The sequence below is a fragment of the Drosophila biarmipes genome, chromosome 2R, assembly GCF_025231255.1.
Source record: "Drosophila biarmipes strain raj3 chromosome 2R, RU_DBia_V1.1, whole genome shotgun sequence".
Lineage (NCBI taxonomy): Eukaryota > Metazoa > Arthropoda > Insecta > Diptera > Drosophilidae > Drosophila > Drosophila biarmipes.
The window spans coordinates 22,639,687-22,663,947 of record NC_066615.1 but is presented as its reverse complement, the minus strand read 5'-3'; the positions used below and the strand labels follow the sequence as shown (position 1 = coordinate 22,663,947).

The window sequence follows — 24,261 nt, the reverse complement described above, 5'->3', positions numbered from 1 at the left end:
ATTCCGAATGGGAGCGGAGGAAAAAATGCAAAAACCCTGAAGTGGGTGGCAAGGGGGTGCAATGGGTTGTTCCCGGGTCGTGCATTAAATCCACCGCAGAAAACAATGCACAAATCCTATTTGAGCGCCGCTCGCAATTAAATACATTCTGCATGGGCGGTGCAAGGGGTGCAGAGGGTACAAATGGGCTGGTGGGCTTCAAAGTTGCCAGTGGTTTTTAGGTTGCCCGAGTGGCAGAACACGCACATGGGGCCCGGGGAGAACCACTACAGCCGGAAGTACACAAATCGCATAAAACCCAAAGGAGCACAAGGCCCGAGCCGAGAGTCGGGTCCCAAAAAAGAGTGACATAAAAAGTAAACAGCGTCGACACTGATTCAAAAATGTATTCAAAATGCGCTCCAAAAACTGGAGGAAGGGGCGGCTAGGGAGGGGATAAAGGATTTTTTCGAGCGGGAACATAAAACCCTAGATGGCCCAAAATGGTACCATAAAACCCGGTCCCTCGCTCGCTCACTCTTTTAAGCCGCATTACAAGTGCAGGAAGCTCTCTGAATCGGGATTACGAGTGGCCAAAATGCAGCTGGGTCCACGGTTCGTGGCCAAAAGTATAAAACAAAAAGTAAACGGGGGTGTGGCGCTGAGGGGGAGGTTCCCCCGTGCGGTTCAGGGGTCAACAGCGAGTAAACAAGCGACTTTGCGGCGCTTTTCCCCTGTTATCGAGAGCTTCCATTTGAATGTTTTTTCTTTGCTTTCGCCAAATTTATGCCAAGTGTCTGATAATTGAAACGGTCGAGGGGCCAAAGATAATGCCAAAAGGGGAACAACGGGCAGTAGGGATACAAGAACGGGGAAGGAACTATGGAAGCAAGTGGAGTGAAAAGTCTTAGCCAAGGCAATTGAGTATGAAAGTGCACATTAAAGTGTAGATAACTGCTTTATCCTAGGGAAAAACCACCCATATTAAGAGTTAAACATTTTTTATAATTAAATGTATTTAATAAAAAAAGGCTATTGAATGTTTCCCAAATTGAGGCATTGAGTTTTTCAGATTTAGGTAGGTAGTAGTATTTTGTCCGGCTCTTGTTTCGTCGGTAAAGGGAGTGGGTTTTCAATTTTTCGGGGGACTGCAATGTCTTTTCATATTCATATTTTATTAAGATCTGAGTAAACAATCTTATAATAAAAAAATATATATATATAATAACATTGACATTCACATTAGCATTGCCCAATCTGTTGTATAGCTAAAAGATTTGTATTTCTGACTCGCTGACCTGTTTAGATAGACATTTTTCAACGTAGTCGTACATTTAAAATTCCACTCTCCAGATATAGCTAAGAAATCCAGCAGATGTCCCGCCGTTCGACGAGTGTGTTGAGCAGCAAGGAGTCCACCAAGGGCAGCATGGACAAGGACGAGAAGAATCGCCTGGCCCACCTGGACGCGATCATCAACCAGCTGAAGACCCAGACCCTCGGCAATCGGAGGGCGGGGAACTTGACGGAGGCCACCCTGGCCTACATATGTAGTACTTCTCGGGAGCTATTCCTGACTCAACCCATGCTCCTGGAGCTCAGTGCTCCGGTGAAGATCTGCGGGGATCTGCACGGCCAGTTCAAGGACCTCCTGAGGATCTTCCAGCAGTGCGGCATTCCACCGGCCTCCAACTACCTGTTTCTCGGGGATTACGTGGATCGGGGTCAGAACTCGATAGAAACGCTGGCCCTGCTGCTGACCTATAAGCTGCGCTATCCGGAGACCTTCTTTTTGCTGCGCGGCAATCACGAGTCGGCGGATGTCAATAGGGTCTACGGGTTCTTCGACGAGTGCAAGCGGAGGTATAGCGTTAAGTTGTGGAGGTGCTTTGTGGACTGCTATGACTGCATGCCGGTGGCTGCCATTGTAGCGGACAGGATCTTCTGCGTTCATGGAGGCCTAAGTCCCGATCTGAACAATCTGGACGATATAAGGCGCCTCCATCGACCCACCGAAGTGCCCAGCGATGGGTTGCTGTGCGATCTGCTCTGGTCGGATCCGGATGAGACCACTGGCACCTGGGCGGCCAACGATCGTGGGGTGAGCTACACCTTTGGCGCTGGCATAGTGGAGGGCTTCCTGACGCAGCACAAGTTCAACCTGATCGTCCGTGCCCACCAGGTGGTGGAGGACGGCTACGAGTTCTTCGCCGACCGCCAGTTGGTCACCATCTTCTCGGCCCCCAACTACTGCAACATCTTCGACAACAGCGGCGCCGTGCTCGTGGTGGACAACAACCTGGTCTGCCACTTCGTCATCATCCGCCCTAGGCCCGGTGCCCGGCCGACGGGGTTCGAGTCCGACAGTGGATCCAGTGGGCCCATCGGACCTCCACCTTCGGCCAAGGAAAAGAAGGTTTAGCTCGCTTGAAAGATTAAAATAGTTAGCAATATAATGAATAAGAAGATATGATATAATAAAATATAGATAACATATATAAAGTGCTTCAAATGGACCTAAAAGATATTTCCGAACGTATTTACTTTCCTCTATATGTATTTATTCAAAAATTCCATGTTTATAGATTCACAAAACGTTAATGTGGTCCAGGCACCAAAAATAATTATTAAATATGAATACAGCCTCGCGTGTTTAATTAATAGAAACCGATAATAAAAAACCATTTTTCTCTTCTCTTGTTTGGCCCGGGATCAATAAAATGGCTTTCAATTGTGGCTTAATCGAAGGACAATTGAAGGTCACCGCAGCCGTGAAGCCGGCAAGAAATGTGTAATAAATCTTCATTTAAATTTAATTAAAATTGCCAATGACCCAGTGGGTGGGGATGCGAACGCGGGGTGGCTTGACAGGAGGAGGGGTGTGAAGGAGCACGAAGCACCCAGGGGGTCAGGGGTTACCGGCTTGGCAGGTGAGTGAGGTGGCGGCCGCAGCTTCTGTTTGACTTTGCAAAATCTCTACCTGGCCACACTTTGTGCCAGGGAAAATAATTCCATGCGCAAATATTTAAATGTGGCCGACGGGAGAGCCTTTCCGCCAGGGGCGGAGGTCTTCTTCTGTAAGCCCGCAGGCGAAACCCGTTTTGTTTACAAAAACCAGGCTTCGTAATTTATACATTCATGTGTGCAAACATAAACAAAGGTTTTCCAAGGCAAGGAAAACCGCCGGCAGGTGAAAGGCGGCGGGGGCAAAGAAAATAACTTTAATAATCTGGGCAAACACAAATAATTACACAGCCTGCGTGTGTGCGGCGTGTGCGTGTAGAAAAACAAGCAACTGTCTGCATAAATATTTATTATGTGTTCGATTGCAGTGGCCGAAGGCATTGCGAAATGAGGGTGGCGTATACGTGATTTCTGATGCGCAGCCGGCACATAAATCACATATTTGCGGCCGCCTGCGGCCATTTTGAATTGTAATTAATTTGTAATTTTTGTGCATATTTATCGAGCGTTTGTACCACTTAAATCAATTGTGAACGAATTTGTTAAATATTTTATGGCCGGCGTAAATTATGAATTACAAATGTATCTCCGAAAAATGTGCAACAGTCGCTGGCATTCCTTTGATATTGAAAGCCCTTCCATTCTGCTTAAATATTGATCACACTCTTCGGATTTGTCGTCGCGCACTTTCCCTACATGGCTTGATATGGGGCCCAATAAAATATAAATGAAAGCCCAGACACTTGCCTTTATGGGCAACAAAAACTTTATGTCGGCAGTTCGGGGGCGCAACACAGAAAAGGCCGAAATTAAATAAAAATGTAAGCCGAAACGCTGAAATGATACGGGGGCACTTAAAGGTGCCACATGTCGGGGGTAGTCGGGGGTAAATAGCTTCCAACAGGACGGCAGATGATGTATAAAAATGTCAACGGCAACAAGAGGCGAGCTTGTAAGTGTCGCCGGAGATGGGGAAAAGTTTGCCAAACGGTGTCAAAACATAAAACGAGAATTAAGCAGAAGGAAAAGGCACATCTCGGGTTTTTTGTGTTTTTAGTGGCCCTACCTCTGCTCCTGACACCTGCGCACATCCTTGAGGACGGCCAGGAAATGAGAAAATAAAGAGAGCAGCAGGACAGGCGGCAGGACAGGAGGCACTACCTGCAGCTGAATCTGATGGCTGATAGCCGTAAAAAACACCTCCACTTCCCTCGCGCCATCTTAAGACTCAGCCGTTACCGTTATACTTAAAGGTTATAGGGGCCGGTTCCAGTGGGTGGGTTCAGGATTCCTCGGAGCGGAGGAGCTGTGGAGCTGGGGAGCTGGGGAGCAGTGGAGCGCAGTGGTCCGTGTCCCAGTTGCCCAGGTCGCAGCGATCCCCAATCTAATTGACATGCAAAGGTCGTCGCCAGCTGTCCACGCAAAGAGTCGCCCTTGATGATGACCACTTTGGGTGCCCCGAGCCACTCCCAGGTCGGAGTTCTGGGAAGGCATCATTTTTTAAGGCGATTTTCTCCGCATTTCTTTGTTGAATTTTGTAATCTCTATTTTGTAATTAAATGGGGGAAGAAAGGTAAATATTTCTCATGTCCTGCATTTTTATGGTGAATACCATGAAATATTGATCTTTATAATGTCAATTTAAATGCGTTAGGGGATTGGTTAATAAATACATTACTTGTATAATGTATTTAATATATTCTAATGAAAAAATAGCAATGGATTTTATTATGCGGTAAATGTAAAAGTCAAGTCATATCATTTCCAAATTAACAGACATTTAAATAAATTATGTTTCTAAAGATTTAATTTAATATAATTATTTTTACTAATAAAAATATAGAATTATAATCAATAAATTTATTTATCAGAACAGATCAAAATAAGCTTGAAATAAAAATTTACTTAACAATACCTAGACAATATTTATTTAAAAAATTGGGATATAAATATGTACACCATTATTACTTTGATATTTAATATATTTCACTTTTAAGTGAGTTACACTTAATTATTTAAAACCAGGTAAAAGCGTTCTTTAAGCTAATGTTTTTTTTTTAATTTTGTGGTTTGGAAAGCTTTTGATTTAATATGCTAATATTTTGAAGCCTAAATGCAGTATTAATATTTCTAACATTTACCACATGGTACTCCTTTTTTCCCAGTGCACGCTAATTATCCTTAACGCCATTTTCCCGTTAACCGATTCGGTTGCTTACATAACTCAAAATCAAAACACGGGCTTGTTTTTGTTGTGCTCGACCACGTGCGAGCGAGCTGCGAACAGCTGATTAGGCGTAAACAAAAGTCAGATGGTTCGGGAGAGAGAGCCGTGGAAAACGCTGGAGAGCATAAGGCACAAATCAGAGCTTTCACGCTCCCCGGAAAAGGGCTTTACCGTTTCGCTCAGTTGCGTCCGGAAAATCAGCTTCACTTTCATTCGGAGCTTCGGTTTTCCGCGCGGCTCGGCTCGTATTCGCCAGAGAAATCAGAAAAATCGCCAGTTTGCCGTGGCAAGTCGAAGCCTGAGGTCGTGTCGGAGGTCGCAGCTCGGATTTTCCGATCCACACTCACATCCCTCGGATTGCGCCACAGCAGCGCCATAAATTCGCGCTCAGTTCGTCTGCAGAAGTCGGCAGAGGCGGTTCGCAGTCGTCCGCAAGTCCCCTTTCATCGCGAAAAAGGAGTGTTTTGTGTCTGTGGTGCGTGATCTCGGTTGTGTAATTGTAATGGATGTCCTTCGTTAGGATTAAATATTAAATTTTCAATGCTTCGCGGGGGTTGCCTTCCCTCCCCCTCCCCACTGACTCCACGGCGGCTACGTGATTTTTTATAAAGTGCCTCTGCAAATACAAAATAAGAGCAAAACAAATATAAGAGGCGAAGCGTGCCACATCCGTCAATGGCCATCAGGATCCAGGATTCGGGATTCTCTTGCCGTTTTATTTTCGCGTTGGCCTTTGTTTTTGTCCTTGTGTTATTCTTTCCCAGCGCGTTTTGCCCCTTTTTCGCCATATGCCACAACTGAATGTGGCCCGGTTTTGATTTTTATTGCCTTTCGCCTTTTTGTTGCTCCCCTCCGAAGCGTTTGCATAAATAATTGAATGCGCCTAGAGGTGCAATAAAAACCCGTGCGACCCATTGAAATATTGACCCAGCTGAACCCACAAAAGGACCCGGCCGAGTCCCTCCCTCGAATTGGCCAAGCAGGCATTCATCATTGAAATAACAGCGGAGTGGTTTTATATTTTTAATGAAACATAAAACTCGATGGTCCGCGAGGAAGGGAGCTATTATGAAAAAATGCACACAAAAGTTGAATTGTCAAGTTTTTTGTTGTCTATAAACGTGGGCATAAATCATTTAATTTGATAAGAGAAAATAATATCATTAATAATAATGACTAACGATGGCAATCAGGGAAATAAAACACACAATACCTGCATTGAGAAACATTCAATCGATTCAAACAATTGAATAATATAAAAATCATTTTAAGCTTTTAAGTGACTACAAAAAATTGCAGGTGTACCTATAAAAATATAACAATAACATTGTACTGAATTCGGTCGATTTGTAGAGCTCGTGCCAGCTTTTAAAAACTATTTGCCAACTCACAAAGCGGTGACACCGATTTCACACAAGGTCTACTTCAATCTGCCCAAAAAATCACACTTTAAAGGCATTTCAGGTCAAAGAGGGAGAAACGAACCAAAAGTGTAACCAAAATATTTCAGCCACATATTTCTTGGCTGGCTCACGTCGCCAGGTTGCAGCACTGGGCTCCCTGCGATCCTGCGCTCCCGGCCGTGCTGGTGCGGGTCCGTGTCCTTTTTGGCTCGTTGGTTGGTTGACCTCCAGGCACCACTAATTGCTGCAATTTTTCAAGCTCCACGGAGCGTCGCCGGCCCTTAGTTGGCTGCCAGAAAAAAGTATTTTTGCTTTGCATTTCTCTGTCTTTTTTGGCTCTGCCAATTTCCATGGAAATGCAACTGTGAATTTTTGATATTTATCAACCTAAAAAATAAAAAGTCCCCGCGATGGGAAGACGGCGGAGAAACTGCTGTGGTCGTCCTCGAAAAGTCCTTGACATGTTGGCCCCATCTAATGAAGAATGATTGCCAGCGGTTCGCCTCCTGGGATTTCACTCATTTTTCAGTCCCCTCTGGACTTTCGCCATGACTAATGATGGCCAAACAATGGGCCATTTAAGATGGCAAACAAATATTGTGCCCGCACAAAAAATCAATTATTGAGCAAATTGCTTTTTAATTAATAGCAAATATAGCCTAATAAGTGCGACAGTTTTATACACGAGATTAAAATGGAAGTATTGGCAGACATTCAACAGAGGAAAGCCCAACGAAAATATTTGCAGAGTGTTTCACAATGGTTGTTTTCCATTCTCTTTTATTTAAATAATGTTTTAATAGGATAGAAAGCGTGTGAAATGAACGAATAGCCCACAAAAAGTGCAATCAGAGATATAAACGGGCAGTTGTGAGAGTGAAGTGCGACACCGAAATGCACCAAAGCAAACGCTCCAGCGAATTGTGCAATCAATACCAAAACCAAAACCAAAACCTACACCCCAGCCGAAGCCAAAGCCAAAGTCAAGGATCCAGCGGAGTCGCCCGTCGTCCGACGATGGGCCGGAACAAAGGAGCCGCCGCCGGAGCGGGCGCAGTCAGCTGTGGCCTGTTGATGCTCCTGCTGCTGCTTCAGCTGGTGGGTGAGCGCCTGGCGACGCCGTCGCCCTCCTCCATGCAGGCGCCGCAGAAACGAGGTGAGCGCTGCGATGTGCACGAAAAATAACTAGGGACATAGTCTTGAAGGATTCCCTATTTTTCAATGTTTTCTCATTTTAAAAACTAGTCATATGGGACTATTCCTAAAGAATTTGTCCTCTTTTTTCTATAGTTTACTGTTTTACAACCTACTACAAGTTTCAACAAAAAATGTTCTCTACTTAAAATTTAATTTAATAATAAATCACTTTCTAAAAAATGTTCCTTTATTTACTAAAGCATTTTAGAAGATTACAATTTGTTTCACTAATTTGACAGCATGTAAGCCATAGTTGTATTAATTATTGTATCATTCTTGTAATTTATTCAACGTGGTTTATGTGTCATTATGCAATTTGTTAAACTGGTCCTTGTATCCCGGTCGCATGATTTAAAGACTTTAAAATGTAATAATGCATATATTAGTTGAAATGCAAGAAGAGTACTAATGGGATGGGGTTTAAGGGAAGACAAACCAATTTGTAATTAAAGCTTAACGATAAAACGTCTTACTTAGGTATCCCCTCAGCAATAACTTGTTAAGTTAATAGATAGTTATTAATAGAGTTTCTAAAGTATTGAATTGCAAAAATATATTCTAAGTAACCCCTCCCTATAACTTACATCCACTCCTATACCTTTTTTAATATTTAAGTACCTAATGCCAGCCCAAAAAGGCCCGTTTCCTTTCATTGGATGCCATTTTTTTCGGTGCAACCACTGTCGTTCGAAATGGCAAATAAATGTCAAATAACAGGGCTCCCCCACCTCATTGCCGTTCTCATATGGCTTGTGTGTTTGCTGTGTTGCGGGTAAATACTCGTAGGCAGGACAAAAGGCGCGCCACGTTGCGTATGCGCCACGTTGCCATGGCCCCGCGCCATTGTTGCTCTAGCCGGAGCACTAGCCCTCATACCGAGGGCCGAGGCTGTGGCAGTATTTTATTAACATTACATTGCTTTCACCTCGGCCTGACATAATAGAAAATTGAATTGCCACGACGGGCGTGGGGAGCCAAGTTGGCGCAGAGTGAAGGGGGAGGACATTTGAACCCAGGGCCATCACAACTCAGAAGGAACCAGCCCAAGGCTAACCACTGCCTCCAACCCCGGCCGCTCTGCGAGTGATGCAATTAAGTGAACAGCTCTGAAGGATGCAAAACATAATTGAAGCCGGAGTGCCATGAGGTCCTGGCATGCGATAATGATGGGAGATGATGGGCCATCGGAATGCTGAGTGCCTGCCGGTGGGTAAATCGATTGCGAGCCAGAACAGAGCCTTGGTGTTTTCCTATAAAGATGGCTCAGTGGTTAATACATTTGTGTATTAATGGGTGGAAATACTTTAAACTAGTCCCTACTTAGTTGGGAAGCGATTGCAATTGTAGTATCCTCTAAGTAAAACTGGCTTAGTGGTTGATACATTTTTCACGGAACCTTACTCTTGAACCCAGCCAAAGAATCCCTTAAACTACTTCCATAATTTAATTGTGCATAATATCCAAAAGTTAGGAAATGATTAAAATTTTAATATACTCCCCAACAAACGCCACAGCAAGGGAAGCCGTAGAATGTAAATTCGAAATGAAATTCTTGGAAATATCCATCAGGGAGCTGGATTTCCTCTCGACCAGCAGCCAGCCTTTCCCAGCCTCCACTGCTTTCCTGTTTTGTCTTGTGAACTTTATTTTCGCGCTGCTCCATTGGCTGCTAGGATACTTGGACCACATTTCGCCCCATCTGATCCCGCTCCCTATTCCCATCCTGCTCCCCGAACTTTTGCTTTCATTTGACGCTGGGGAACAATATTGTACCGAGTCGGGTGTCCTTTATTCATTCTTCTTGCGCTGCCAGATGCCGCGTCTCGAGAGCTCCCACAACATGCTTCATTTTATTATGCAACAACCGACGAAAAAAAGCGGAAACTTGCTACTTTATAGGGCAATGGCAATATATATAGTATATACCCATGGCACGGGAATAGAAAAAACAAAAACAGGAGCGGGGCGGAGCGGGAAAAAACTTGACGCGACATTGTCGTAAATAAGAGGCAAAAACTTTGGCTTTGTTTTCGCCAAGGGCCTGGGACCAAGGAGGCGGGATCGGAGAAAGCGGCGGGAGAAAGTTGTGAATGAATATGATAAGTTTCCGCCACGACTGGTGTATTGGCCATGTGTGGACAACCGTCATAAATTCCAGGGCTAATCCAAAGCGGGCCACACTTTATATAGGTGAAGTGAACTTTATGGATACTTGAACCGCCGCCCGGACGGAGAAAGTTTTATGGTTTGTGGAGCGTGAAATATGCAACAAATTGAGGGGAAGGAAAGGCCACAAGAAAAGGCTAGAGAAGCTGTTCTGCCACTTTCTTAAATCTAATGTTTTGATAGCGTACTTTCAATCAAGCAGCTCAGCAGTTAGTTAAGTACTCGCAAACCAATAAAGGAAAAGAAAACGAGGTGAAGTGCCTTATCCTTCCTATAATATTTATATGTAAATACATTTTTTCAATGTACTTCCTTACCAACAATTTTTTTTGTTATTATTACAGATGTTTTCAGAACCATTTATTCACATTTATTCCACTAAGATCATACCCAAAAGCGAAAATCCCATGGTTAGACTACTCGCCTGACCTCGAAGAAATGCTTCAGGTAGTACACCTCCAGGAAGGTCGTGATGATCAGCAGCATGGGTCCGAATATGGACCAAGCCAGGATCCGGTGCTCCACCATGTTGCTGACTTCCAAGTGGCCGCGATAGCGGAAGTGCATGTACTCCTGTTCCATCTTGACGGCCCCCAGCTTGGAGGACAGTTCGTTGATCATGGACTGTGCGTTGGCCTGTTCGATGACATCGTCCCACCGTTTCGAAGTGTCCTGGTAGTACTCCAAGGCCCTGGCTATGTGGAACTGGAACATGAGGACCTTTGGGGTCAGCGTGGACATCTTGTTGTCGAAGCACAGTTGGTAGAGACCATCCTTCATGGCCGTAAAGGTGAAGCTGCCCTGGGTGTCCTGCTCCGAGTGGTGGAGGGGATCGTCCCCTGGTCCCGAGATCTCCACGCCCACATCCTTGAAGCCGCCCTCCATGACCTCGAAGGATATGGTCACCTTGTCGCTGACGTTGGCGTGGTCGTAGAAGCACATGGTCTCGTGGGCGTCCACTGTGATGATGAAGCCACGAGCTGATTTTAAAAGAATTAGGAATAAAACAATGAGCGACAGCATTTCTGATTTATTTCGATTCGGGTTCCTATGCTGTCTTATTGAGGTTGGGGACTGGCAAAGTAAATGGGACGACGTTATTCCCCCTGCCAATCCCGTCGGAGCTGAATAATTGAATGCTGTGCTAATTTAGCCAGCTTCTCTTCATTATGGACCGACCAGCCACCCCATTCTGATCCCCTGCCTGCACAAACACCCTCCAAATCAAATTAAGATGATAAAAGCAAATTGCAAATTGTCAGATCCCAGAGCCCCGCCCCCAAGCCGGCCCCTTGGCAATGCATATTTGATGTTATCGATTCCTTGGCCCATCAATTGTCAAAATGTCATGCATTTTTAATGCCATTCGGGCGGGCGGACACACATTTGGATTTTCCGCAAATCATTCTTCTTGCTCTTGCCGTTCGCCCATTGAATTTTGCAGCGATTTATAGCTTTTGTGCTCGACAAATTTTAATGCGAAATTCTGTAAACTTTTCAATTGTTATTTTGCCTCTTTAAAAGCGAGCAAAATTTATGTATTTATAATTAATTTCGGCTGTAATTTTAGTGCTTTGTCCGTGGGCAGAGTGCTGAAGTGAACAAAAATTTTAGCGCAATAATTATGCCATATATTGTTTGCATCGGCGAAATCAAAACTTTCGCTAATGTAATTCCGCTAATTACCTTGTAGTTTTTTGCAATAATATTTTCCTAGTTGCAGCTATGACTGCTGCTGAAGCTTAAGGTAATATTTCAGTTTCGTGATGCTGTATTAAATTACATGGAAATGCACACGGCTTTCACTTGTGTTTGGTCATGCGAAGCCGCACGAATTATCGCCGCTTCAGCGAGACTACAACAAATTGATTCAATTGCCGTAAAAATGTACTCCCTTCAACAATTTGTTTACCGCCCAGCGATCCACAGTTTATGTCGCACCTTAAAACAATTTTACGAGTCGTCAATTCGACGGCCGGGAAGCCCTTCAGCTCCACGCGGACCCTCAACTATTTGCAAAATGTGCTCGCACCCAGTCCTCCAAAAGTCTCCCCTCTCTTTCTCGCTGGCTATACCCGTCTCCCTCTCTATCTCTATAGAAACATTTTACAACTATTTGCTGTGTGCTCTACTTAAACATTTTTTCCGCTCAGCTCGCTCGCTCTTCATGGGTTTTTTTGAGCCCGTTTGCAGCCCGCACTTTCGAATATCCTTTATGATATTCAATTTCAAATTCTAATGCTTTAAGCGATTAGGTACACGCTTTACGCCACTTAACTCCGTGTCGCCCGCTTTATACGGTGTCAGCTGCCCTGCTCCCGCAGTCCTCCCAGTCCCGCACTCCCCGACGATTCCCGGCCAGATCCTATCCAGTATGCTGATCCTATCCAGTTTCGTCCCTCCCCCGCGATTCGCGGTATTTGCCGGCTTCAGTTACTTTAGGCGCCGGGAACACTTGATGCCCGCCTTGGCCCCTGCCTATTCTGCACTGGGAAAAACAACTAGGGAATGGGGAAGGGCCCTTGGAAGAAATAATATTTTTATCTCTTATGAGTGTTGTGTTTTGGTATGACAAAGATTCACTTATCCTTTCTTTTTTAATTGTTGAATTATTTTTACTTCGTTTTAGGAACGGATGGCGGTTCTTTGATTTTTAGAAGCTATAAAATATTTTTAATATTAAGATATTCTAAGGTGCCAACTTACTGCAGCAAATCTGTGCAAACTGAAGAAAATAATATTTTGGTTCTTCTTATTATTGTTATCTTGAATGGTTGATAATTTTGTAGTAAGGGCATTTATTTTACAATTTTATTTATAACATGATAATTTAAATATGTCCTTAAGCAAGACGAAAGGCTTATGTTGATTCCATAGAAAGATATAACAAATAGAGTTTTCTAAAATATTTTGACCATGCTTTTGATTATAGCTTATTTTCTTCAGTGTCTTTCCACTTGTGCCATCTTTTTCCCCATGCCACCCGCCGTGTCGACATGACATCGACGCTCTTAAGTGCCAGTTCGAGTTGGCCCCGCCACTGAATTTCCCTTTCTTTTATTTTCTCTGTGCCGTGCTCAAGGACTTTTTGCTGGATTTTTCATGTGCGTGCAGCAGCTTAGAAGCAGATGTGCGTGTAGGTGTGACTGTGGGAGGGGTTTCCCCAATCCTCCTACCCATCCCCAACCCCCTGCCCAAATGGGAATGGAGGGGGGCAGATTTCGCTACGGCTTTCCCGTTGCCAGCGATTGGGCCTGACTTAAAGCGGCTTAAATTACGTATACGCCCAGGCGGTCAGTCAGCCGACAGCCTGTGGATAATAGCCAGGCGATTCCCTCCCCCTAACCCCCCTTTTTCCCAGCTTCGCTGCCTCTGTCCCCTTATTTTGCATTTTCTGTAACTACTTTTTGTACACCTCGACTAGTTTCGGCATCTACTCAATTATTATGATGCCGCTTGGGGGAAAAGTTGCCATGGACTCACGTGCCTTTGGCTTTGATCATCTTCCCTGCTTTCTTCCCAGCTCTCCACTTTTCCTGTCTTTTTTGTTGTGCCCCTCGCACCCAACTTTTCTTCATCAAATCGCTTTTGTGGCCAGGCCATTCGTGCGTGTTCTAATTTGTTTGCAACTCTACGTGTGTGTCTCTTGTTGATTGCCTCTCGAGTCCGCCTTTCCCGCCCCAAAGTCACATGCCCGCCCTCGCACCGGGTCCACTTTTAATGCCCTTTTAAAGGTGCAAATGATTTCATTTCGGTGCCTTACTTTTTATATCTCTCGGAATTAGCCCCATTTTTAACATCGTTAAACGTGACGGAATTGCCCTCGTTTCGGCCCCTTTCGGTAGATGTAGCAGTTAACATGGACCTTGCCTAATAATATGGTGTGAGAAATAATCAGGTAAAATAAATAGTTTACAAAAAATATTTACTTGAAACAGTTTTCATTTCAAAAATAATTAAACATTTTATTTTTGTTTAATGAAATTTCTTTAAGTAAACGAAATCGTATTCGTTGTAGGTATCATAATAAATATAATTAAGCTGCTCAAAATAACAAAGAAGGTACTATAAACATTATTTGGAACTTAAAGCTTTGTGGCTCTTAAATCTATAATTTATAAATACGCATTATTGATAGATAGTTCTTCTGAATACACGAAACCCATTTATGGGCCCCACTTTTTGATAAATATATTGTTGGCTCTGCCACTTCCGGCCTCATTGTGAACGTCTCAAATCCTTGTTTGGCAAACAACTCAAAGAAATCGGCGCAAAGGGAAAACAGTTGAACAAGCAACCAATCGAACTGATAAAAGGGGCGCATCCTCGGCATAAGCTGCACAGGAATCGAGCTAATCTCCACTTGAAAAACACTTGACGGGGGAAAATGCGAGGGAAACGGAAAAGCCATGAGAAATGAGCCGAAGGCGGCCTGTGAATGAGCTGTAAAAAGGCTCAAGTATCGACAATGGCCTGGTCTTCCATGCGATATCTTCCGCCCACTTTCTGATCCCTCCCCCCTCTAATGGGCTAAGGGGCGTGGCAAAAGTGGGACATGACAACAAATTGGCAAATTTCGTATTTTTTGCAGCTTCTGGGCCGCGCATGCATGTGTGCGTGAGTTCTGAGAGGATTTATTTCAATTGAAAGTGCCGCCACGAGCTGTCAACATGAATCCCTTAGCCAGACTCTAGCAATAAGTCAGCTAACGAGCTTCAATGAGGCATGCCAAGTATTTCCGGTGCGCACACATTCGCACAAATCTCACACTCACACAGAGGCGGAGAGGGAGCGAGAGGGGCGGAGGCTGCAGAGCGAGATGGAGAGATCACATTGCTTGGCATTGAAGTGCTGCTGCATTTCGTGTCCTCAAATTTTTGTCCTCAAATGTGTTGGCATGAAATTTACATTAGAATTTCCTCTGAATTTCTGGCTAGAATTTACAAGACAGAAAGGGACGGCAGTCCTAAGAATATTTTGCATAATTTTGCGCATTTTCCAGAGCTGTAATTTCTACAACATTTCGCTGGCAAATTAAATTGCCTGCCAAACGATGCCGTTAATGTCTGCGTTGCTATTTGCATTTGACATTTGTTTGTTAATTTAATGCATGTTTTTATGGGGCGATATGCATGCATATTGCTATCTGGCCTCCGTCTGCAAGCCAACTGGCTTTGCTAATTGGCATCGGGCTTCTCCGGTTAAGCCCACTCAATTAGTCCAAGCTTTCGGGCCAAAGAAGTTTCTGACGCTTGCGGCTTTTCCGGGAAAGCCAAAACGCTCTCCCCAGGCTCCAACTACAATCATTCGCACACACAATAGCATTGAAAGAAATTACATTGCTTCCTGTCAGTCTCGAAATGTATCGTATGAGCTACTAAAGAAAATTACGTATAAAGATGAAACGATAAAATACATTCTTTTTTATCTAAATAAACACAGTGTTTAAATAATTGATAAAACGACTAAAAGTATGCAACAATAATGTTGTTAACCGGAAAACCTTTATAGCTATTACTGCATACTTATAGACACTCTTAAAAATAAATTCCTCTATCAATGAAAGTATAAAACATTGCAGTAAAATTCAAAATTTTCTACTATATGTTTTAATGGTTTTATTCTCACTTTCAAATTTTACTGCATACTTTTAGAGTCTTTTTTTAATATTATTTTTTTTTGCCGGCTTAAACGAAGAATTAAAATAAAACAAGCAAGCTTAAAACTTATCTTTAAATACTCAGAAACGTTGAAACAAATACCACAACTTTCAACTTGGGCCAAACACTTCTTCCAGTGCTCCCACATTCTGGCGTCTATCCGTATCCTTGCCAAGCATTTGACATTTGCAATTTTGCGTCACGCTTGGCGGACAGGCAAAAAGGTTTCTGTGGCTTTTGTGGCTGTCACTTGGCGACCGATTTCGATGGCATTTGGACACTGGACTTGGCATTCATATTGAACGGCTTTTCGCTTTGATTGAACTTAAATGAAGCTTGATGCGGTTAATGGGGGGGAAATGCCATGCCATGTGGGGGGTGTGTGCGTATATCAATTATGCAGAGTGCGGAGTCAAAGAAATGGGGGCCACAAGGATATTGGTTACGCCTTGCCACCGCCCCTCCATAATCCCCATAAATATTAAATTTCTCGGCATAATACTTCGTTTAAATTGCTCGGCACACACGTACGCAACACCTTAAGCATCCCACTTGGTGTAGCAACTTTATGCCCTACAGTCGTCACATAAATCAAACGACAAACTCAATGATAATCACTTTTCCAACGGCGCATTCAATTAACAAATGTCGCCAGGCAACAATAACAATAACCAGGCAAAATTTAATTAAATATTCCTTAAACAGCAAACAGTAGAGGGCTGATGAAGGAGTGTCGAGGAGTGAAGGGAATATATGCAGATTGAATTAAGTTTTATTCTTCACGCCCTCTTCCATGGTGTTTTCTGGGATTTCTGGGCTCATGGGGTGGTTTAGGGAGGCGGGTTGAGGGCAATGTTTAGCACAAAATCGCAAACGTGTGTGTAATCCACACAAACACACTTGCACACACCAGCACACACACGCAGACAGACCGACACTTTTGCGGGAGCCACGAAAAATTTAATTTTCTCACATTACTTGTGCATACTTGGAAAAGCCGGAGGCGAAAAACCGAAACCAAAAACCGAACAGAGAGCACCGACAAACCGAAACGAGCACCTACCCAAGCCACCCCCTGCCCTGCCCCTCCCCCTTTTTCCCCCGCCTCCCCCACAAACACAGTCACACTTCAACGTATGCGTGATATTGAAACAATGTGAAAATTGCGCATACGCACAGTTGTGTTGCTTCGCACGCATTGTTCTCTGGCCGGGCAGGGGCCCTTAACCCCGGTGAGCAGCGGGAACCACGGACCAGGGACCCGAAATAAAAAATACTTTATTTGATAAGCAAGTCATTTGCATATGGCAAGTTGACATCCGCGCTGCGGGGGAGCTTGGGAGGCAGGATGCCGGGCTGTCAGGAGGGCGTGAAATTAGAAACTCTGCTCCAATCAGCGTCGTGCGAAATATGTTACCTCATTGCGAGGCTAAAACAAATAAAGCAGCAAGTAGGCTTATCAAAAATGTTTTACAATTTCTTTAATTAAGCCAGGGCGCCTGATGGTATGCACCAGTTTATTTTAAGTCCATAACAACCCATTACAATGCATACTTTTTGGCTCCTTTAAAAGGGGTTTAATTTCTCTTACGATTTCAGTCATTTGGATATAAGAACTTTTGAAATAAAACCCCCAAGGACAATAAAACTTAAATTGATAGCTTCTTCTTTGACTTGAACAATATTGTTTAAGCTGTATCATTTAACCCTGAGTAAGGAAATATTTATGGAGGATATTCCATAAAGTGTTTGCGCATTTATCAATATTTTATCGATTATGGCAGCCTTTCCAGTTGCACATCTAAAATTCCATTAATCTACTTCGTTGCGGATCCATTCAATAGTTGCAGCTAACGCATTTTTTACGACCATTGTTCGATAAAACAAAGCTTCAATAAACTGACACCCTGAAACAACAATTCTTGCTATTTCCTCTCCCGAAAAAAAACACTCATATTTTTCCAAACAATTTCTGGGAAGATTCACTGTCAACACAGGGTCTAAGCCCAACGAGGACGTACATCACCGGCCATTATATAGTTCCCAGTTAGCCGGGCCAAGCAGGCAGCTTAACCAGATATTCCACATATATATCCCCCCCCCCCCCCCCCCCCCCATTCACCTCGATTTGCTCCACTGGCAGTCGAGAATTTTTCGGGTAGAGGCGACAATATTTTTGCACAATTTCCATTTTATTATTGCACATAACCCAAAATGCCATTTATTTTTACAAGTGCTTGTTGAAGTTTTCTCCATTTCTCTACACTTGCCGGCAGTTACAGTAGATGGGAGGGACAGAGAGCGCCGCAGAGAGTGCGAGCGAGACGGGGAAAGGGCAAAGGGTAACAGCAACAACAACAATTGCGATGCCAAACACAGAAATTTATGGTCATTTGGGGAATTTTACGCTTTTTCAGCTTTGGAGCGCCGCATTAAATGCTTACATGTTGATTTAACATCCTGAAGCATGCACAGTTCCCTGGTCTTGGGAAAGCCTTTCGTCCTCCGCCTTGCGCCCTCCGCCTGCCGCTCCCTTCATTTTCCGCCTTTTCCGCTTTTCCGGCAACTTAAAATGCTACTTTGCATGCACTCGTCCTGGCCTCATTCCCCGATCCACATCCTTTTGCCACCAATTCCTTCTGTTTTGTTTTAGCGCGCTCAGACTTCGTTTTCGGCGCTGCAAATCTTTGTTTATTTGCAGCTAAAATGCAAGGATTTATTGTAATTTTATACACAAGCAGAACCAAAGCCAGGGAGAACCATGGAAGCAGCCCTCCGGCCGAGCTCAACAAATTGTTGGAAATTATGGCTCAAAAGCCAAGCGCTTTCATAAACATATGGCAGCCAGGACCAGATTTGTTTAAAGTTTTGTAAACTTATTCGAAACAAAGAGCGCAGAGATGGCTTAAAGTTTTCCCCGGCTCAGTCCATTTATAAATGCTTAAAGTGGTGTGCTTGTGCAGAGCACGGTTCCTAATTAAAAAGGAAGTTTTTCAGGGAAAACAATCATTTTTAGGTTTTTACATACACGTTTTTCTTCGCTTTCTTTACTAAACTATTACTTAAAAATTCATTTCTGAGAAAAATACTAATATTAACCTATTAAAAACCTTATTCTATTTAAATGGAATGGCTTATTTTCCTGTTTGTTGAACTGTAAAAACTTTACTACCCAGAGTCAAGTTCCATGTGTGCAGTTACAACTATCTTCAGCTGAACCCTCACCTAATGAAGCATGGTTGCATCGTTGAACCATTTTCGATATGGTTTCCATTAAGCATTCTCCACAAAAACACTCTCGGCCCAAGGCTTCTCTAAGCCCTTTGTTCTGCTATACGTTTGTTTTTCCGTCCCGGCAATCCATCTTCATTCGAGGGCCACAAATCAAAGTTCTCTCAGAAATGGCTTACACCGTATACGGCTAACACGAGGGGATTGGGGAAAAGAAGTGGTATTGAGTAGAGGAAAATAGGAAAAATAGGGAAAATAGGAACAGGGGGCCAGCGGAGACTTCAAGAGGAAATTGCGCTTTTACCACTCGCACTTTTACTTGGCTGCGTATTTGAATGTTGATTTTTTGAAAGGAATTTCTGCTCTCAAAAGAAATGCCAATGCAGCGGGCAAGTGTGAGAGTGAGTGGGTGCACTGGAAAAAAGTCTCTATAGACGGTATACCGTTTCTAAATTCTTAGATGAAAGTGCTAAAAGAAAATACTTTTATTATAATTTAAAGTTAATAAAAGGTTAAAATATTTGGTAAATAAAACAACAGTGTCATGGTTGTTGAATACACTGGGACATTGGAAAATGTAGGATCCAGGATAGTAAAAAGAAAAAACTATAAACAATAAAGAGAAACTAAGATGTTATGAGGGAATACATTTTTAGTATAGCTCTGCTCAGTCTCTGCCAACACACGTACAATTTACAACAGGATTCCTTAAAAACACCCAAATGAAAGACAAAATGAAATGGTTTTTGTGTGGCTGTTCCAGATAAATCTATTTATCTGATCATGAGTATGCCTCACATATGTGTTTAGGTGAGCCTCCGACTATTTCTCCCAGTGCACTCGCTGAAAATGCCAAAGTGAGCGTGCAATGAGAACCGCATCTCTGGCGTGTGTGAGCCAAAGTTTGTTGTGTGTTTAGTTGCGCGCACTGCAGCCATTTTTTGTGGCTAAAAAGCGAACACACCCCGGAGAGAGTGAGACAAATGCGAGGGGGGGCTGTATTGGGGTGGGTGGGAAATTCATGGGAAAGCGGGGCTGCACAAAAGCAGGCGGCCCATATGCATTTTCGAGTGCCCGACGGCGGTCAAAGTAAAAAGCATCAGGCCCTCGCTTTGCTTTTGTGTTTCATTCGGAATATCCACTTGGGTGTGTGCGAGTTTGTGATATGTCAAAGTAAAACTTTGCCTGCTCCTTCGGGCGCTAGACTGTAATCTCTGTCCGCTGTTTGCCATTTTCCATTTTCCATTTTCACGGCGCTCGCGTCCGTTTTCGGTGGCCCCCGAGCCATGTTGTTGTTGGGGGAAGCCCAGAAAAAGTCACCGCCCACAAGTCCACATGAATACATAAATATTTGCATGCATTACTCGTATATTTGTCCCAAAAGTGCGCTCTTTTTTGGTTAACAAAAAGTAAATGCGGGGAAAGGTTGGCTGCCCCCGTATATTTTTGATGAGTCTCGCGGGGACGGGTAAACCCGGGCGATATGCAATATGGTTTCTTTGTTTTTTGTCTTCCCCATTTGTTTGGAATTTTTCTTTTAATTTTGTGGATTTAAAAATAGTACTGAATGTGCGGTCTAATCAAATCATTTATCAAACTCATGGGAAAAAATTGGAGTTCAGTCTTAGAAGCATTTTAAAGACACTGACTTATGATTTAAGATTATTAATCAATTTAATCTAAAATGAATCTAAAATTAAATACTCTTTATTTTTCTCTAGTCGTTTGCGGCTTCAAAAGTAGCTTGGCAGATAGAGAAACTAAAGTCCAAACAATAATCAAAGTCATCTGCAATAAAATTTCATGCAAATCGAAACATCATAAATATTTTCATCATATTTCAAAAATAATTTTAATTTTTCTGTGGCTTCTAAAGTAGCTCAAGTAATTAAAGTCCAATCACTTTTCAAGGGTTCAAAAATAGTTCCATAAACAAAAACGCATTTCTTGATTTCTTCAGGCCATTAAATAAATTACTTCTGCGGTTCTAAAAGTGTGTGGTGGAATGAGCAATCTTTAAAAAATTTAAAAGATAAGCTGGACTCATCCCCACACTGGATCTCCATTAATAATCCACAAAATTTCCACCTGCTAAAAACTATCAAGATAATTTGCTAAATTGTGTGGCTGCCACAGGCAGCTGAAAAAGCAGGAAAGCCGGGAAAAACCCATGCACGAACCAAACGAACTTCTAGTATTCTGGCAGCACCTGGTTATGGGAAAACTTTAAGCAAATTATGACGTTTATTAAAACGCTTTAAACGGGGCTGGTTAAGGCACGTTTTAGCCGAGCATTTTCGGGCCAGTGAAACGTGAAACTTTAATGGCAAACGCATGCAGACAGACAAAAGTTTTACTCGGGGCCAAGAGCAACTTGGAGTAATTTGCACAGTAATTGGGTATTAACCTGGCCCACAAGAGGAGCCTTGAACAAATGGACGTAGTTTAAGGCACGTTCTGCAGCCCGGTTCGTTTAAGTGCCCGCCACTCATATTGCTCATACGCCATGTGAGCTGCGGGCTGCTCTGCGGTCAGTTTGATGGATTTCCTTGTCCTCCAGGGCTTTTCCCGTTTCCGCAGTCAGTTCCCCGCGGCTTTTTTGCAAATTCAAAACTTGGTTATCCATTTTCAGTTCGGTTTCAGTTCCACCTCTGGCGGCAGTTTTTGCACCATCCCGGGGCCTTTATTTGATATTAAATATTAACAAAATGGCCTCAATGTACAAGGCACAATGTGCGGCAGGGGCGCCCTGAGAGGGGATGCCTTCGGCGCTCCCCTTTTAATTTTCCCCCAACTACGCCCCTGTCTCTGTGTGTCTGTAAACTTTGCGCTTTATCCTTAAACACATACCCACGTGAGCCGTGCATGTGTTTCGTTTATAAATTTATATAGATGTTGGCTGCTGTTTGCTCCGCAAATTTTCCTATCCATTTTTCCCCCAGTTGATGTTGTTTATTTGCCCAACTGACGCATTGCTGTTGCCGCCCTGTTGGTGCAGCACTTGCTGCACGCGATGTTGGGAGTCTTCTGGCGGCTACTTTGCATGTGCGGCGGCAATTTGCAGGCACCCGTAAAAGGTTTTTCACCCATTTTCCGCCGCGAGTTGTTTAACTTGATTTTGCTCGCGAGGGGTGATAGCGGAGCGGAAAACACACCCATGAACATAACTATCTTTATCGGCGAATTTATGATTTACAAACTCAAGATTCCAGCTGAACTGTCGCCTTTTAATAGATAATAAAAATATTCAAAACTGAATTTGAAATGAACTGCATTAAAAATACTGGCAGAACTTCGGTCTAGCGATAAATATTTTTAGCTTTAACTTTAATATTGGTAAAACCATTAAAATATTTTCCTAACATTTGATTTGAAACCATTACTAATTTTAAAATCTCTTTCTCTGGCAAACAAACTTTTGCATATTTTAGCAATTAGACTGTTTCAATTATGAAGCTCAACACAGACTTTATATTTTGTTTTTTAATTGCCTTTTTTGACATATTTAAGTTTAATTGAATATATTTTGCAAAAATTTGGTCAGTGGTGCAAACAAACGACAAACTGACCGAAATAAAGCAGAGCTCCCAACAAGTTTATAAAATGTTGACTGATTCCGTTTCGCTGCTTCCTGCACACACATGGCAACCCTGGCGCTGGGGACTCCCCCGAATTCCATCCCAGTCCCGTGCAGTTGGCCGTATTAAGCAGCTGTCGGCAGCTGTTGGCCCAGCACTGATAATCACATTTCGCGAAAGCTTTTTGTTTCGGCCCAACTCACTCTGCACCCCTCTCTTTCCCGCCGCCCTTCCCTCTCGCACACATGGAAATTAAGTTAATGTTTGCTTATGAATAAGCAAATAAGCGTCTGCAGTTGGCTGGTTTTCCCGGGCAAGGGAGGAGCAGTCTGTTCGTGATGGACTCGCTGACGTTTACATTTTTGAAATGGCCAACACGTGTTCCTCCCAGCCACTTTGCACAGACCACCCACCCACCCACCAGCCACCGCCCACTCAATCACCCCTTCCGAGTCCTTGAGACCCCGCTCATTTCAATTTGCTTGCATTTCAATGCAAAACTTTTTCCATTTTGGCCCAGGCTTTCGTTTCTCCGAGTCCTCGCTCACGTTTCATACGATTGTGTGCAAAATACTTTGTGTTTTGCTTTCTCCGCCCCCCGCGCTGGTGTGTGTGCGTGTGTGTATCTGTGTGCCGGCATAATTAGCATTCTCCGTGCATTAATATTAATTAGTTAGTTATGCTGTGGCGCCTGGATCCGGATCAGAACCGGTTCCGTGGATGGTCAAACAGTGTTGAATATGCATATATATAAGTACGTGCATGATAATAAGGGAGAGCTCCATCGGAGGCAGCGCTATGAAGGGGGAGGGGATCACTTCCATTGGCTCCGTACTTCACATTACAAATTCTAAAGTTAAAGAGCAGTTGGATGATTTCCTTTCAATGAAAAATATTCAAGCTATTCACTTAGCAAAAATACCCCAAATAGTTTAAAAGAGAGGACAAGTTGTAACTTTTAAATTTGGTGATTTATAGGTCTTAAATAAATTTGGCAGCCTTAGCTAAAATAAAATGTAGCTCGTTTGCTATTTGTTTAATGAACCTATGGTACTAAAATCAAAATGAATACAATCTTCAATTGTAAATTTAAAAAAAAAATAGGAATGTTTCTCAGCCCAAATAAAGCTTTCCCTCCTAAACCTTCAGCAAAAACAAGTTCATTTTAAGGACAGCCTCCATAGACCTGGCGAAATATTCATGTGCCGAAACCCTGACAAAAACCGAGCGAATTTACTGCCCATGTGCAAATCCTGAAGTCCAAAGATACCGACTGCAGTCGGCAGTGCAGGAGGTCATTAGGGCCCCTGTTCAGCTCGAAAGTCTGGCGAGCAGAAACTTGGACCGGCCAGAAGACAGAACTTAGGCAACGAAAGCCGCTTAGGCATGTCCATAGCTTCCGGTGGTCGGGAAAGTTCGGAGCTCGTTGCTCCTGCCGCCCCTCAAAAGCCTGCTGATGCCCGGGCCACAATGGCAAACAAATAGAAATGTGAATGTAAATTTTATGGCTTCGCAAATAAAATCATTTGCTGCGACAATTTTCCGCAAATGAGAGGAAGGGAAAGCATTTAAATAAATAACAAGAAAAAGTATAAATAATAATGGCAAAGTGGCAGGCAAACAGAGAGGGCGAGCAGGACAGGACAGTTGGGCAAACAAATGGACAAACAAACCGAGCCAACAAGGTGCCATGCCAAATGGTCTCCGGCTCACGCTGCGTATGAGTGATATGCCTTGGGGGCGTAGAGCCCGGGGCTGCGGCCTGGTTTTCGGGCTCCGAACTGGAGCTGGAATCGGAAGCGGTGCTTTTAATTTATGCCATTGTTGGCCGAACGGAATCCAGGCCAATCAAGTGC

The 24,261-nt window shown here is 43.5% G+C and overlaps 3 protein-coding genes across 6 annotated transcripts in view; 2 read left to right on the top strand and 1 right to left on the bottom strand.

Moving 5' to 3' along the window:
* The first annotated feature begins 1,257 nt into the window (after nt 1–1,257).
* LOC108022247 (serine/threonine-protein phosphatase alpha-2 isoform) lies at nt 1,258–2,503 on the top strand. The gene has a single exon (XM_017091106.2). It carries the CDS (start codon nt 1,355–1,357, stop codon nt 2,399–2,401), a length of 1,047 nt encoding a protein of 348 aa, XP_016946595.1. The 5' UTR covers nt 1,258–1,354; the 3' UTR covers nt 2,402–2,503.
* A 2,965-nt stretch (nt 2,504–5,468) lies between these two features.
* Nucleotides 5,469–24,261, top strand: part of LOC108022902 (uncharacterized) — a 58,110-nt gene continuing 39,317 nt past the window's right edge. Inside the window, exons 1-2 of one of the 4 annotated variants that reach the window (XM_050888045.1) lie at nt 5,469–5,645; nt 7,382–7,729. In XM_050888045.1, the coding sequence (XP_050744002.1) occupies nt 7,468–7,729 (262 nt within the window). In that variant the 5' untranslated portion in view covers nt 5,469–5,645; nt 7,382–7,467. Of the gene's footprint in view, nt 5,670–7,376; nt 7,730–24,261 lie in introns of all 4 variants that reach the window. The other 3 variants (XM_017092107.3, XM_050888046.1, XM_050888047.1) reach the window with 3 other exon arrangements.
* On the bottom strand, nt 10,201–11,049 carry LOC108022903 (transmembrane emp24 domain-containing protein 2). The gene has a single exon (XM_017092108.3). The coding sequence runs from the start codon at nt 10,957–10,959 to the stop codon at nt 10,348–10,350; it is 612 nt and encodes a 203-aa protein (XP_016947597.1). The 5' UTR covers nt 10,960–11,049; the 3' UTR covers nt 10,201–10,347.